The sequence below is a fragment of the Vombatus ursinus genome, unplaced genomic scaffold (assembly GCF_900497805.2).
Source record: "Vombatus ursinus unplaced genomic scaffold, bare-nosed wombat genome assembly UNPS02014802.1, whole genome shotgun sequence".
NCBI classification, from domain to species: Eukaryota; Metazoa; Chordata; class Mammalia; order Diprotodontia; family Vombatidae; genus Vombatus; species Vombatus ursinus.
In genome coordinates, this window is record NW_020954580.1 from 22,360,589 (window position 1) to 22,377,924 (window position 17,336).

At 38.7% G+C, this 17,336-nt stretch overlaps 1 protein-coding gene across 1 annotated transcript in view; it reads right to left on the bottom strand.

Moving 5' to 3' along the window:
- Positions 1 to 1,710: 1,710 nt before the first annotated feature.
- CD28 (CD28 molecule) overlaps positions 1,711 to 17,336 on the bottom strand; it is a 44,041-nt gene continuing 28,415 nt past the window's right edge. Inside the window, exons 2-4 of the mRNA XM_027873841.1 lie at positions 16,545 to 16,901; positions 13,790 to 13,914; positions 1,711 to 3,523 (exon numbers count right to left, since the gene is read on the bottom strand). Coding sequence (XP_027729642.1) covers positions 3,395 to 3,523; positions 13,790 to 13,914; positions 16,545 to 16,901 — 611 coding nt within the window. The 3' untranslated portion in view covers positions 1,711 to 3,394. The remainder of the gene's footprint in view (positions 3,524 to 13,789; positions 13,915 to 16,544; positions 16,902 to 17,336) is intronic.

The window sequence follows — 17,336 nt, forward strand, 5'->3', positions numbered from 1 at the left end:
ACGTAAGCAGCCTTGGGCATTGGCCTAAGGTCTCCCATCCCCTACCCCTTTCAGGCTGTCTCCATTTATCTCTGATCCTTATCTGTGCTGATGCTGTATTTATTTATGGCCACATTGTTAAAATTCTGGGTTCATGCATGGCACTGTCCCCGGCTTCTAGCAGGCTGGTTGGCTTATCTGACCAGTGAGCATTGGACCCTACTCTTGAGTTCTTGTCAGCAGTCATAAGAGCTGATAGAAGGAGTCTGACCTCCATCCTAATGGACTTAAGTGACCAGCACCTTAAAATCCACCAGAATTGCCATGAAAATACTATTAGCTAGTAGCTCAGTAAGGTTATGGCCACTCACCATCTGTTAGTGGCTTCATCTTTATAGACAAAGGATCGTAAAATGTCAGTGGGGAAGGGATCTCAGAGTAAGGGTGTGCTGAAGCCGCTTCCGCCAGCTCCCGAGAGATAATTGTTAAAAATTCAGTGAGAGCATTTACCTATGGAAATTAGCAAGTGCTACAAATCAGGGCTTGGTTGGGCTAGGTTTATTGTCCTGTTGAATCTCTAGACTTAAGAAAATAATGGAGAAAATGTTGATGGTGCAGATCAGTCATAAAAGTATGTTTATAACATTTTCTTTGACTCAGTTTCTTTATCTGTAAAATAAGCTGGAGAAGGAAATGCAAAAACTACTCCAGCATCTTTGCCAAGAAAATCCCAAATCGGGTCATGAAGAGTTGGATATGACTAAAACAACTGAACACAGTATCTAGCATATAATAAAAGCTTAATAAATGCTAGGTAATTGATTGATCCTGGTTCTCTAACACTCTCCAGCTTATCAGTTTCCTCCTAAAAATGTGGCTCTCAGAGCTGGTGACCAGAACAGAGTACAGTGAGACTTTCACATCTTGGCTAGTCCTTAACACTACAGAGCCACATTCTCAAATGGATTTTCAGACAAGATATGATCTAGCTACTCCTCTCTCATTTTGTAGTTGTGGAGTTGATTTTTTTTAACCAAAATGAAAAATTTGGCATTTATCTCTAGTAAATTTCATCTCATTAGGTATGAGACCCTTATAGCTCCAAATGGTCAGAATATAATGATTTGTAATCTATTTATGATCAAACTTAGTAGCTATTGGTTTTTTTTTTTTGCCTTTGTGATACCTAGGGCCTTAAAGCATGATTTAGACTACTGTTATTTAATTTTTTTCTTTGTTAAAACTCATAGTGAAAATGGACTTCCTCATGCAATATATCTGCTTTGGTCCTGTTGATAGTAAGTAAGAAAATCTCAAGTGTGAGTCATCTTTAGTAAACCTTTTCCAGTCATGAAAAAGTGGAAAGAATTGATCTTTGGTCATAAACAGTCTTATTTTTCTACCCTTGCCCTTTTGAAAATGTCTCCAGCTGTGCAACTTACAAATGCAGCATGGTAGCTTGGGCTGAAGAGCTCAATATGCCAAACTGCTGCTAATGGGTCCTACTTGCCAGTATAAATTCAACTGTCCTTTGCATTTCAAGGCTAATGGGTGTTGATCTACTTTAGTTTAATTAAATTAATGGAATAGAAACATTACAAGTTTCATTAATTTTTTTTAATTTAGACCTAAATTTCCCTTCCCTCATCACAAGTTTAAAATGAATACTCCCTGTGTATTGAGAAGCAAAAAAAAAAAAAATCCCCTGTGTTTTTATTAACACACAAGGGACTTAAAAAACGAGAACATGGTAGGAGCTCCTCACATTTTTCTTCTTATGTTTTAATGTGTACTATTCATTAATACACATTATATATTAGTACATCAACCTTTTAGGATGTCCTTCTCCTTCTCTTCCTCATTTCAGGATGTGTTAAGATAATCCTTGAGTTAATTTTCCCAGTCCATATGTTTTATGAAGTCCATAATTTAGCAAAATGCATCACACTCATTAGTAGCTCATAACATTGATGAGGTCATGGAGTCCGTTAGCAGTCAGAGAGCACATCACAGGTTCATCAGAGTTGGAGGCAGAAAAAATATCCATTGTCATTCCAGAATTGTTTCTGTAACATCTATTATTAGTCCAATCTCACTAGAGATGATAAATGTCTGAAAACCTCCTCCTTTTGTTTCCACTGATCTCCAGGAACTGATGATGGAGGCTAGACCAGCACATCAGCTCTGAGCTTAAACCACACGCAGGGATGAAGTCACTGAAACAGTTTGTGTTCCCCCGGGGCATCATTTAATCCAAGTGGTAACTGCTCTCTCCAGGACTGAGTTCTCAGGGCTGGGTAATGAAGCTCTTGGTTTCGTGTTGTTGCCTTTCCCTCCAGAAAATGCATTTAAGTAGATTCCTGTCATCTTTATGGAATGATAACATAATTTTTCACAGTAGATTCATTTATCCTATTTATACTTCCCCAAGAAGTCCTTCATCCTTCAGACTTCCATGAAAATATTACAAAACCAACTGTGTAAACCTGAAATCTATAATGAAATGAATTCAGACATTTTTCAGACCTTATTGACACAGAAGTAAATCCAGTGTCATTGTCCCATTTGGAATACCTGGTGCCTATTTCAAAGCCCTATCCCTCCCCAAATCCCACCCTATTGTTTTCTTCTCATAATCATATCCCATGACTATCCTGGAGTCCAACAAAACAAAATTCTTCCATACAATCTTACCCCCATATATAATTTGATTGGGAATGAATTTCTGAATAGATAGTCTTGATTTTGTTGTGATACATGATAAGTATCTTGAAATATGAAAGAAAAATCAGTCCAGCATTTCCTTAAGAAAACTCTACCAATCCTTCTAAACTAAAAAATTAACAATTACAATGTTAAATATAAAGAAAGAATGTGACTTCTATGTGGTCACAACATGGTTAAAACGACAACTTTTTCAAACTATCAAATCCCCTCGTTCAAAGGAACCTTATCTCTGACCTTTCCTTTCTTGCACCTATACATTTGTTGGGTTGAGGCAGATTTTGAGGTTGAGGTGAGCCAAGGGGGAGGGAAATGGAGCTAGACCAGTTGTTTCTTGACAGTTTGGACAGTTAGCCATATATGCCACATAAAAATCCAATTGACTTGGATACCTTATATTACACTTTTCAGTCAACTCAGCTAGTTCAGGTCAAGGTTGAGCATGAGTGATAACCTTGCAAAGTTGAACTTGCCTACCCTGGGGAAAAAAATGTTTTAGAAGTCCCTGTTTCAGAATATGATAAAATGATCTTAAATACTTGGGTTATTTTCTTCATGAAAGAGGCATGAGTGGCCTGCAAAAGGCCAAATACAACCGGCTAGAGATGGAGATGGTTATTTCCTATCCAGACAAACAGGGTTGAGGAGATAGAGGGGTGTTAGCCGGCTCGCTTCTGGATAGGCGTCTGTGTCATGATCGATAGGCAGCATAGTCCCTGGTTGGGGCATAAGGCTGATAATGTTTTTTAGTTGGTCCTGGTCTCCGAGGAGTCATGTTCATGTAGTCACTGTGAAGAATTCTGTTCTTTTTGTTTTTCATCTGTGGAGGAGAAAAGGAGAGTAGGAAGGTTTCTCAGTATACTTTTTTAAAAATGCGAAACATCAAAAACTTGTCTTTGTGAAAACTATTCAGGGTATTACCTATAAGATAAAGACAGCTACCAACAGTTCTTGAGAGTGTTGCACACAGGGGAATTTTGGAAAGAAAGTGGGCAGCAGGCTGAAGTGTTTTGTCTCAACAACAAATATTGAAGGCTATGTGTAGCTATGTGAGTTTTTAGAATCCACCCCTCTGATGCCCGCCATGAGGCTATTTCCTCACAACAAGGTCTACTGATGATTCATTTGTTTTTATGGTACTTGCTACTCCTCCACTGAAATTCTGTTCTGATGCCTGGACGATGTGGTAAATGACTGGGTTCTTGGAGACTATGTTAGTCAAACTCAAGCTCTGGAAAGCTGAAAAGGCTGTGAGTATGCCTGTATGCCTCCCATTCATAAACCAGGCTGCTCCAGCTCAGAGAGGCTTAAAAGCTAGTCTCAAAAAATGAATTGATTTTTTTGGAGTATTAAAATCTAGTGCCTATCACAGCATGCAGGCATATTAGTCTTTAATGGTTCTCGCTCATAATAAAGACCCTGTTAGTGGGATTTTGCCTGAGGCTGTAAGAGATTACCACTCTAAACTTGTTTTATTTGGAGGACTTGTTCTGCACAAATAAACACAAATGGCTTCCATAATGTAAGCAATGTAGGGATATTATTCTTATTTCCTGCTTATAATAAATAATGATATGCTGCAAGGTACAGTGAATAGGGAGTCCTCAAAGTCCCTTTCAAGTGTGTCTCTGACACAGACTAGCTGTGGTTTAAGCCCTGATTTAAGACTAAAACTGCAAAGCAGGCACTGACTTGAGACTTTTAACGATGCCTCATATCAGTTAATTCACAGGTCTAGTTTTAATTTAACTGTAATAACTTATAAACTTTGAGATTTACAAAGCACTTTGCAGAGTGGTATAGAGAAGCTGGTCTCTGCTTCCTGTTCAGACTCACTAAAACTAAAGTAATGGACTAAATGACTACTCTCCCACTGGGCAAGTAGATCCAGGATTTCACATGGAATCTTCTTTCTATGTTCTGTAGTATATACAGAAATGCTCTTTTTTTTTTGTACTCAAGCTAAAAAAATTTTTTAATGTTTTTAAGCTTTGTCATGATTATATAGTCCAAAATGCCATCACCATCTAGGACTAGTACCTTGATACCTGGCATTATGGACCAATTGTCAGGGATAGGAATATTTAATATATTAGACCTCTAGCAAGCATATAATATGATGTGGTCCAGGTGCAGAAACACTATGAACAAAAGATCTAGGCTTAGTTTGGCCTGTATGATTCCCAGGTTATGCTATTTGAGGTTGTGCCCCTACAATTTTTCAAAAGTTCATGAATCTAATATTTTGAGATCTATGGGGATAGGAGTTGGTGGTCGAATAATTGCTTCAACAAGCATTTGTCTATCTCCGTGATAGCCTCATATACTGCCAGAACCCTGCCCAGCAAGGCAGATTGGTCTGAACTGTCTCTCAAAACCATACAAGAACTATTTGCCAGATTGGAGAAATAATTTCAGCAGAAAGAGATTGAGTCTAAAAGCATGTAGAAGGTCCATATAGACCTATATAAACCAGAGGCTTTGCTGGATGGAAGAACCCTGCCTCAGCCAAAGACCGGCAGAGATTCCTCAGCTTTTCAGAGTATTTTCATCCCTTTATCCTCAGGCTTTCTATCCTGATGGCTCTTCTCACTGACTTGCTAAAATGAACTGATGCTGACACTCAAGGCCAAAGAGAAATTTAGTTATCAAAAGAACTCTCATTATCTACCATCCATTTTACTCACCCTTGTTACAATGGACTCACCTCAACCCCAGACTACAAGTCCCAAAATTTTGCACATAATTATTACTAGTAGAGGGGCAAGCTGAGTACTTCATCCAAGAGATCCTGGTGAACTCCTGGGTTAGAAAGAAAGGAACTGATTTCTAATGAGAGACATTACTGAAGTAGAAATGAGAGAATTTGACACCTGATCAGCCACCATAGGAGAAGACAAGGAAGAAATAAGGGTGACTGAGGAGTCTAGATCAGGAAGTTTGGAGGAAGTCGTTTGAGGAAGGAATGAGGATTTCTATTTTGGACATCTTGTACTTAAGCTGTAAATATCTAGGTGAAGTATACAACAAGCAGTTAAAATTGAAGACTGAAGCTGGGGAGAGAGACTGAGGCAGAAGACAGCAGATTTAGAAGTCATCAGTGGAGCAACTGGAGCCATGAGAGGAGATGTGATCACCGAATCAATAAAATAACAAGCAATTCTAAAGAAAAGAGAAGGCTAAGAACAGAGACTTGGAGCACTTTAAGGTGTTGGGACACAAAAGAGTAACCATCAAATGAGACTAAGAATGAGTGGTCAAAGAAGGATAAAGAGTGTCCAGTGTCCCAAAAGCTAAGAGAAAATAGAGTTTCAAGGACTGGGCAGGCAATTATATGAAATGTTGGAAAGATATAAAGAAGAATAAGAATCGGGAATAAGTCATTGGATTTGGTGATTAGGAAATCATAGCTGACCTTCCAGGGAGCATTTTCAATAGAGTGAAGGGAGAATAAGATATTATAATGGATTAAACAGTGAGTGGTTAATGAAAAAGCAAAGGCTTCAATTCTCCTCCTTTGGATTCCATGACATTACTCTCCCCTGATTTTGCTCCTACCTGTTAAACTATTATCACCATCCATCTCCCACCTGCAAACATAGGTAGCCCCCAAAGTTTAGTCCTGGATCCTCTCATCAGAGAGAGGCATAGTGATCTCATCAGCTCCTATTGGATTAACTATCATCTCTATGCAGATTAAACCTATATCTATACATCCAATCTTAATCTCTCTCTCCTCTTACCTTCATTACCAACTGCTTGATAGACAGTTCCACTGTCCACAGATGTCCTGTTGGCATCTCAAACTCAACATGTCCAAACCAGAACTCATTGTTTTCTCCCCTAAATCCATTCCTCTTCCACAATTCTCTATTTTAAAAAATTATTACAGCTTTATTTTTTTAGTTAACAGAAATCTATTTTCTCTCCCTCTGACTCCCTATATCTGCTCACACTAAGAGCCTTAAGATCATCCTTGACACTTTTATCTCTCCCTTACTCTCCAATCAGTTCCCAAGTCCTCCCTAACATCTCTTGCATCTGTCCCCTTTCCTCTGTTTACACTACTAAAACCTTAAATAGTGTGGGGACTATTTTAATGACCTAATTTGTTGCTCTATTTTTAGGCTTCCTCCTTTCCAATCAACCTCCACTAATGGTCTTTCTAAGGTATAGCTCTGACCATGTCACTCTACTGAAAAACCTTCATTGGCTCTAGGATAAGATGTAAACTCCTTAACCTGACTTTTAAAGATCCACAGACTGCCTGTAACCTATCTTTCTGTCTCTATTTCACACTTCTTCCTTCCATGTTTTCTATGTTCCAGCCACTTTGAACTACTAGCTATTTTCTGCACCCAACATTCCATCTCTCTCCTCCATCCATTCACCCCAAGTCCAGAATACACTCTCTCTTCATCTCCTTATCATCCTTCAAGGTTTAGCTCAGGTGTTACCTCTTCTGTGAAAACTTCTCTCCTCCCTATAGTTGTTAGCATTCTCTCCTTCCTCAGAGTGATTACCTTTTATTTATTTATCTGTGACCTCTAGTAGAATATAAGCTTCTTTTGGGTGGGGGCCCCATTTTGATATTATCTTTATATTAGTGCCTTGCACTTAATAAATGATTATTGAATCAATTTATGGATGGATGAATGAAGTATAAACTGTTCTTTGGAGAAGTTTGACTATATAACTCTTTAGTCTTTTAGAGATCTATAATTTCATTTTTAATGGGTTTACCCTTTACCAACACACAATGAAGCCCCTCTGTAATTTAATAGATAGTCTTTAAGAGTTGCTATGAACAAAATAATTCACCATGCTGTGGTTAACTTGGCAAGAGGCCTTGCTGAATTTAGTTATGCTGGTCCTTGGACAATAGACATAAAACCCATCTCAACTTCCTTACAGTGAACTTAGGAAGTGAGGTTATAGCCTCCTGAGACACTTCTTAGTTCCAGGCCAGCTTCCCATTTGTCCCTTCTATTTTAGGGCTCCAGGGACAGGCCCATCTGTTCTCTTCTTGCCGTCAGAACTCATAATCCTCCTGGGGCCCACTTTGGAACAAACCTGGGATGAAGGGGAATTTTTCCCTACTTTTCTGTCCCATGAGGTTTTCTAAGGGTTTTTATTGTTAGAAACGACAGGAAAACTAGCATAAATTAAAATAAAAAATAAAAAAAAGAACAGAAAGTTACCAAGTTACAGAAAGCCTTAGAAGTGATAGTTATCCCAGGCACCAATAGAATGTAAAAGGAACTGGGCCTGATCCTTCTTGGCTTCTATTTTCTATTATCAACCCCTCTTTCTATTCCAGTCTAAAAATTCATCCATGCCCAACCCCTCTGTATTCTTAATGGACTAGTGAATAAGATTGCACCTAACCTCTCAAACACTAAAAACCCTGAGGTTAAAGTAGGTAAGTGCCACTGCTGAATAATTTGCCCACAAAGGCTCAAATGAATAACATCTCATAGAGGTGTACCCTAAATAGGAAAATCTACATTAGTTGGCCAGATTTTAATATCTTCCTGCTTCATTTAGGAAGGTCAGCTTGGGTTATTTGCTGACAGAGATAAGACAGTAAGCAATGGGAACAAGAGGGGTGGAGGAAGGACTTTTAAGGATGGGGCAGAGATTCTTAACCTGGAGTCCATGAATTTGTTTTTAAGAATATTTTGATAACTGCATTTCTACATAATTAGTTTCCTTTGTAATCCAATGTATTTCTTTGTATACATTTTAAAATGGTATTCTGAGAAGGGTCCCTAGGCCTCATCAGACTGTCAAAAGGGCCTATGATATAATAATAAGATAATATTAATAATAATAATAATGATAAAATAATAAGAACCCCAGGAGAGAATATTTTACCATGTTACAGGTAGAAAGGAAGGAGTCAGTGAAGAGTAAGGTACAAGAGAGAGTAGGCATAATTGGGATGAAATAAAGTTTCTGAGAAATGAAACAAGATGAGAAAAAGAGCACTCATCTTGGAAAATTAAAGGGATATGTCTGAGAATCATGGCATCTCAGAATAGTAAAAAACTTCAGAAGTCAAGCCCAATCTATCCCTGAAGCAGGACTGCCCCCATCACATCCCTTACATTCAGTCTTCCAGTTCTGCTTGAAGACTTCCAAGGATGGGAAGCTCGCTGTCATCCAAATTTGGCAGCCCATTCCACTTTGAGGCAGCTCTAATTATTCAGAAGATTTTCCTCACATTGACTCAGAATCTGCCTCTCTGTGCCTTCCACCTATTACTGTTCATTATCCTGTCCTGTAGGGTCAAATCAAGGTCATTATATGTGAATTCCTCTCCAACTCCATCTCAAAATTCTTCTGTATCCTCCTCTGCTCCCATTGGCTTTAGATACCAAGGAGAATGATTTATGGACTAGGAAGTATAGAACAAAATTGATTACCAGGGAATTGAAACCCAAGAGAAGTAAAGAGATGGTAAGGGAGCACTGAGCTGCTTGGGGTGGGGGAGGGGTCATCTGAATGGATCTATTGCATGTAGTACGTATGCCCTCTGGATCTGTTCCCCAAAATTTCTTGCAGATCATCTACTCACCTTTGAGAGTTCAAGTTCTCACCCACAGAAGGAGGAAGTATAATCAGACTGTGGGGTCATTAATTACCTTGGAACATGCACACAAACAGGCATATACAATTATAGAGTTTGTAGTCTTCTGTACAGCTTCCCATCACCAAAAAACAGACATAGATGCATGTAAAGTGTGTGCCTATAGGCATACAGGAAGTCTTGAAATTTTTTATGACTTCACATTTCATAGTCTCACTAATAAAAACCTACCCTTTATGCTCTCTGCCTTTACCTGCTCATTCAATGATTTTCATCAGTGCAAAGGCAAAAGCATATGTGCCATCAGAATTTTGCGTGATAGTTATCTTGGGTCTTGTTCTTTCAGCAAACCTACATTAATCACCTGCTGCTTCTAAAGCACTATGGTGGACGCTGAGTATAGGACATAGTTGAGTCAAGTTATTTGACCACACATTCCAGTCAACAAAGTCTGCTTTTTCTAGGGTTTATTTTCAAGGGAAAAGAGTACATAAATTCAGAAAAAAATATACTTTTTCCAAGGCAAGCAAACATGTATGAATAAGAATTCTGCCAAGCTCTGACTGGATGTGTTCTAATATCTTGAATCTACTCTAATAAATTAAATGTTCCCTGGATAAACTCAACCCACCATAGATACTAAATTCTGGAACGGCCACAGGGTCCATCTCCCATGCAACCCCAAATGAGAATGTCCTCCCCTGTCCTCCACCCCATCTCCCTACCACACATCAAGCTTTCTTTTAAAATTTTGCTAAACTGGCTCTCCCTCCCATCTCAACGTCTAGGAAAGTAACAATCTACCTCTAAACTGTTATGACATAGACTAAGAAGGGAGGATATATGATGCAAGCTACTCATTTTGTAGATGAGGAACGGTGGTCCCAAAAGGTTAAGTGGTAGCAAAATAAATATCAACACCAAGATTCACATCCATGCCAGTAGCCTCCAAATCCAGTTCTCTTTCCATTGCTGGATAGTCCAATGCATAGAGTGTTAGAGCTGGAATCTGGAAGACCTGAATTCAAATCCAACCTTAGATACTATCTTCTGTGTGACCCTGGGCAATCATTTAATCTTCTATGCTTCAGTTTACTCATCTGTAAAATGAGGATTAATAATAATGCCTACCTCCTAGAATTGTTTTGAGGATCAAATGAGATAATATATGAAAAGCACATTGCAAACTTTAAAGCACTATATAAATGCTGGCTATGATTGTTATCTAAAAGAGGGGACCCCAGCATAAACATCATCTACATTTTCTTTGTGTCATTTAATGTTGGGAGCACATCAATAATGGATTTCTTTAGATGGGGGAATGAGTTTGCATAGCTGAGTGATTGGAGGGGTGAGCAAGCATAAGAGATGTGGGCCTATGACAGACTGGGGGAGGGCTATGTTTTATACACTCAAATGTCAGCTACTGGTCAAGAACTAAGAATGAATCTGCAGCTGTTCCTAAGAGCTTGCTGAGCCTATGACTGTTGGCAGGTTGCCATTAGGGGCACTTTTGCTACTGAACTGCAGCTTTAGCTAGACCCCCCCACTTCAGACCAAGTCACTAGCAATCATACAATAAGTTACCCTCAAGAAGCAGTAGTAAGAAGTACATGACATATGCTTTTTGGACATGGTCAATGAAGAAATTTGTTTTTTTCGACTAAGCATATTTTTTTCAAAAGTTTTTTGTTTGTTTTTCTTTTTTTAATGGGAGAAAGTGATGGGAGGGAGAGAAAATAAACTTTTGTTCACTGAAAAAGTATTTATTTATTTTGAAAAGAAGAGTATAAGGCAACTCTGGTTGTGGGTAGGGGCTTCCTTGCAACAAGGAAAGGCCTCATCAAGAAATCTGGGCCTGGAGTCTGAGGAAGACTGACTGAATCTCACTTAGAGTTGGAGGAGACCTCCAACAATTAGTTCAACTCCTAGCCGAACAAGGCTGCCCCTTCATGGTCATCCCTGAGAAGAGGCATATGCAGCCTCTGCTTGAAGTCATCCTATGAAGGGAATACCATACTTCTCCTGAAAGTTCCTCCCACTTTTGGATCAATCTAATTTTTTAGGAAATTTGATTTTTGTTCTTGACAATCAGCTTGAATGTGGCATTGCTATTCTTTGAGACATGGAGAGCTTTCCATTCTGCCACATTTGTCATTTGAGTATCAGGGTTTAGGAATCAAACGCAAATAAGGGAACATTGTCACTAGGAGACTGAATCATTTCCAAGGATTTTGGCAGCCCCTTCTCTAGGTCAAGTATCTGCCCTTCCCAATCTTTGAGATCAGTGTGATAAGGCTCCATTTTGCTGTCGATTTTCCTCAGACTGAGCTGTAATCAATTAGACTTCTTCCATGCCATTAACATGAGAATTACAGAGCCAGATCCAAGTATCCTATAGTTGAAAGTGAGATACTACTTAAGTAAGGGCTTTATAAACTTTAGGGTACTATGTATATAACAGCTCATTACTATTTGCATGAATATCGTTGAACCTTTTTCTGAATTCAACAAGCATTTATTAAGTGCCTACTGTATGCTGAGAGGCAAAGTGGAATTGTGGCTAGTGAGTCGCCTAGCAAGACCTAGGTTCAAGTTCCTCCTTGCACATAGATGACCTGGACAATCACTTAACTTTTCAGTACTCAATGCAACACTCTAAGACTAAAAGTTGAAGAGGAAATGGTGGTGAGTAGTGATTCAGCAAGTTCCTCACCTGAGAATTCCCTAGACCAATGAGATTTCCAGTCTAGTTCCTATTCCTTCTTGTGTACTACACATTATGCTAAGTGTTGTATCTATGCAAAAAATAAAGAATGAAATTAGTCCCTGCCCTTGGGTAGCTTACTTTCTACTGGATCCTTTAGCAAATTATTGTGCCATCCTATTAATTGGTGTGCTAACTCAGCCAGTTACTGTAATACTATAAATATGCACATTTATAACAACCTGATCACTGGTCCCACTGGTCATGTGATCTCTAAATGCATCTGATAACTACAAAGTAGTTTCAACTTTGGATCAGTCAAAAATCATGGAAGCATTTCCTAAAATATCATCTTCTTTGGGGTTGTGCCACAGATCCAGGCTAATATTCCACCAATTGCTGTCACATCAATGGAGTGGTGGGAAGACAAATAATAGAAACCCTAATCTGAAAAGTCAAAGCAGTGGCACAGTAGAAAGAGTATTTGCAGTCAAAGACCTGGGTTCAGCTCCCTGCCTCTGCCACTTAGTTTTTGTGTGACTTCCATCAGGTCATTCGTCTATCTCACTCTCAGTGGTTTTTTTTTTGTTTGTGAAAAGAAAGAGTCAGGGTAGATAACTTCTACTCCCAGCCTCTTCCCATGGCTAGGTCTATGATTCTATATGCTAAAAAGTACCTTCCAAAGGAAGCCTTTTCTTTCTTAAAATAATTGATCCAGCACATGGAGGCAGTAATACCCAGAGCTGCATTTTTGTTTTTGTTTTTGCTTTTTTCTGGGAAGTCCATAGGCTACAGTCTGTATTTAACCTGGAACATGCAGGTATATTCAGCTCTTCTACTAAGGGCAATTTGGAGATGACAGTAAAGGCACTGAATTAGTTAATTCAAAAACATTTATTTAGCACCTCTGTATACTCAGCATTGTGCTAGGTTTGGAGAACTGGAATACAAGAGTAGAAGGTATGTTTCCATTCTAGAAGGAGATCAGAACTTACAGGTTAGTGGGGGGTGGGGAGGGGTAAAAGAGGCTATGAATAAGTACCAAAGGATTCTAAAAACTACACAAGGGAACAGAAGCAATGCAGAGTTGGAAAAGCAAGACCATTATGAAGTAGTTCCTGACTGCTATTAGCTTGTCTACGCAAAGTTCTAGATTGGTCTGAATTCAGATAAAAAAAAAAACACACACACAGCCAAAGAAGAAGGAGGGGGTGTGATGGGAAGTAGAAAGTAAGACACTCCAGTTCTGTTACATTGCCTGAAGGTTTGCTAGGGTTAGTAAAATCTGATCCAGTAGTGAGGGGCATCTGTCAGTACAACCACCACATTAGTTTCATAATGATAGCTCAAAACTTGGCCTCTAACAATTAAACCTCATCAGAGGTAGAAAAAAAATATGACTCAGATAAAACTCATCTCATTTCTTTGCCAGATGTGAAGGCAAAGCAGCAATCTGCACAACAAGTCACATGGTTCCTAGCCCAGTAACTGGTTACTCTTTGGGTGGACTGTAGGAAGGACATTCTCAGGATGCTCTGTATCTCTCCTTGCTCCCTGGTCATCTATATCAGTATCTAGAGGCATAGAGAAATCTAATCAAGGTATTGCTTCTCATCAGAAAGAACTTACTTCTCTCAAGCCTACTTGAAGAATGTGCAGCATTCAAAGATTGTGAGGGTCACCTATGAAGGCAGATGGCCAATTGGGAACATAGTAAGGATCCGGGGCAAAAGCAGCAGTTGGGTGGTATCATTGACATTACTTAACATGAGTACGTAATTTCTTACCCAGCAGGTAAAAAAAGCCACTGTTATTAACAAGTTATAGAAAGCAAGGATACACAGAACTGCAGTAACCGCCCAAAAGGGTTTGGGAGACTCAGAAGTTCCATGGTTCGAACAGACCTCCTTCTCTGAAATAGAGAGAAAACAGTGGGTCAGAATCATCAAGGAGTGGCATTTGAATTCATTCTCTGCTTTCACAACATCACAGCAGGAAGGATGGAGAGAAATAGCGACACCTCAAAGCTCCCAGACAACTGCTTGAGAGCGTGTGAGCATCCTCTTCAGTACCAGGTATTAGTCATTGCTGGAACTCGGGATGAAAATCTAAGGAAATTGGTTGTGTGACCTAAGATAAGAGCTCTCCACTAGTTAAATTATCTCAGAGCCTGCCAGAACCCCATACACCTCATTGTAATTTGGAATCTTTCTTCTCCATAAACTCTATCCTGAGCAACATTAATATTTTCAAGCTTTGCTTGTCAGGACACTATGTAATGGAAAGTGCTAACTCTACTATAAGTAAGCTAAGTGATGTTCCTGGGCCTCAGTTTCCTCACCTGAAAAAATTGGGGAAGAAACTAGATAATTGTAAAGGTCCCTTCCAACCTGAACATCCTTTTATTCTGTGAAGAGAATTGCAGGCAGTCTGAAAGAATGAATGCTATTTTGGTAGATCGTAGAGTCACAGGATTACAGGGTTGGAAGGAACCTCAAAAGTCAGCTGGACCAACCATTCCCTAAAGCATAAATGCTCCCTACACTATCCCAACAGAGACTGATTATCCAGATTCCACTGGAAGACCAGTAATAAGGAATTCATTTTGAGCTACGCCTTGACAAGCAACCTTGCCTAAAAACGCTACTCAGAAATGTTGTTGTTTAGTTGTTCAGTCATATTCAACTCTTTGTGATCCCATGGGCCATGTTGTCCACGGGGTTTTCTTGGCAAAGATACTGAAGTGTTTTGCCATTTTTTTCTCCAATTCTGAATTATGTCGATGGAAACAAGAGTATAATCCCTTGCTCTGTCACTTATTCACCATGTAACCTTGGACAAGTCATTTTATCTCTAACTAAGCCTTAGTACCTCTCTTAAAACTGATTGAACTGGATTTGAAAGGGTCTAAAATGTTTAATTTAGAAATAAGATAAGGTGAACACAATGTGTCTTATCTAGGTGGAATGAGTTTTTCAAATGTTAAGCTTCTGTTTGGTCTTCCTTTTCATCTTTTATTTTGTATTTTGTATTTTGTATTTTACTGTATCACTGGTTTAGAGGCATATATTAAGAGCTTCTATATTAGTGGTAGAGGCATACCATCCAAAATGGTGCCCATACCCATATTATTTTGCTATCATATTATCAATAATTATAATCAAATCCCAGAATAACATCATAAAACTCCTGAGAAAATGTCATTTGATCAATTGGCCAAGATATTGTTTCCTATGACATTAAGCACCCCATGTAATAATGTGTCATCTAATCCTATGCTTTCTCAGAACCAATTAATGGTGTTAGGGCATGATTTCACATGTAAAAGCCAAACAATAATTTTTTACCTTAGGCTCAATTTAATTGTAACATTCCTTATGTATAACTAGGCAATAATAAGAAAATGATGTTTAAAACTTTAACAGGACTCAACAAATGAAATACTTGCATGTTATTTGATTGTATTTTGTTTGTTTTTGATCACCAAAATTCCTCTACCAGACAAAGCCAATAAAGCCCTCTTATCCAGGTTACTACCTGTTTCCAACAACATCTCATCATTGGCAGAGGAGAAAAAGAAAGCTAAAATTGAAATAATGTCTACAGGTACAATATTGAGTAATAGCAAACTATGATATTGATTTTCCTTAATTAGAGTTCTGAAAAGAAGAGGTCTACATCTTTAAAATGCATGGCAAATAATCGTAGCCCACATTTATATATCATTAAAAAGGTCATAATCTTAATTCTACACAACCTTGAGTAGTAGGTAGTGCAAGTATTATTATTATCCCCATTTTACAAATGGGAAAACTGAGGCTCAGTAGCATTAAATGATTTGCCCAATGATCATATAGTTAACAAATATCAGAACTAGGATTTGAACCTGTCTCCTGATTCCAAGTCCAGTGTTCTTTCAGAATCTAAAGTCTCAGAAACTGTGATTTATTTTATTCCTATAAAGAAACCAACCCTAGCAATCATTCATTTCATTGGCCTCATTTTACAGATGAAGCAACTGAGATGTAGAGAGATTAAGTGTCTTATCCAATATCACATGGCTAGTTATCAGCCAAGCCAACAGTGGAATTTTAATGCATGCTCTTTCCATCACACTATACCACTCCTTTTGAATAGACATTCCAGTTAAGCTCTGTACCATTCAAAATGTCATTGAAATTTATAAGAGAGAAGCCTTAGAGACCATCTATTCTAATCCCTTTATTTAATAACCAAAGAAACTGAAGCCCAGAATGGCTATACATTACTTGCAGTAGTCACACAACAAACTATTAGCTGCTAGAACAGAGGTGTTCTGATTCATGGACCAGAGTTTTTTCCCACATCTCAGTGGAAGGTATTTCTGCAAAGGAAGAGGCTGATACAGAAGGGTTAAGGGCCCAAGTCAGTGGAGTAAACACAAATAGAGCTCATTTTTCTTTTCATCTAGTTCCTCAATCAAAATGAGGCCAGCATTCTGCCTTTGAGGATACCTAGGCTGACATAAGAATATTGACTTACTCTTTCAGAGCTATGTTATACCTTTCACATAGATGATGGTTCCATTACTCTTTTCATTGGAGAGATATGGAGGAGGATACATGAATTCGATTTTGCAGAAGTAAATATCCGTTTGGTTGACACTCATATTCCAGAGTTGGAACTTCACGGTTTGGTTATCGAAATTCACGGAGCAGTTGAAGTCCTCAGTTGAGGAAAGCAAGGGTTTATGGGTTCCATTTACGTACACAAAACAGACTTCAAGGGCACTGTTTGTTCCCTTTTGGAGTGAAGCTCGAAATTCAGTTGGTGTTTTATCACACATGTAGTTACAGGCAAGGGTTGCCACTCCATGATTATCAGCCATAAGCCAAGGTGACTGTTTGACCAAAATCTTGTCTGAGAAGGAAAGACAGCATTTATTTAGAACAGGATGGGTAAACTTTAAGTCTGAGTTTCTGAACTAAAATTTATTGCCCACAAAATAAATAGACCTTCAATAAGGATGACTGTCTTATTTTGGTTGGGGTAAATCTAGAATGCTTGGTCATTGGTGGGAACAGGGAGGTCAGGTTTATAAGGTGAATAGGCTAAGAGACTTAAAGAGTCACTTTCTGCTTTTGAGTTGAATATGAGTGGAATTGAGTGGAATGGAATTGAGTGGAATGGAATTGAGTGGAATAATGAGTGAACATTGAGTGGAATACCTCTACTCTAAATCCAAGATCTGACCTGCGTTATGCCGTATTTAATCAATGTGGTCCTGAATGCTAAGGTTTCGAATCTGGTTGGGATTCCTGTTATGCTTATGTGAAGCCGAAAACTGCTTAAAGG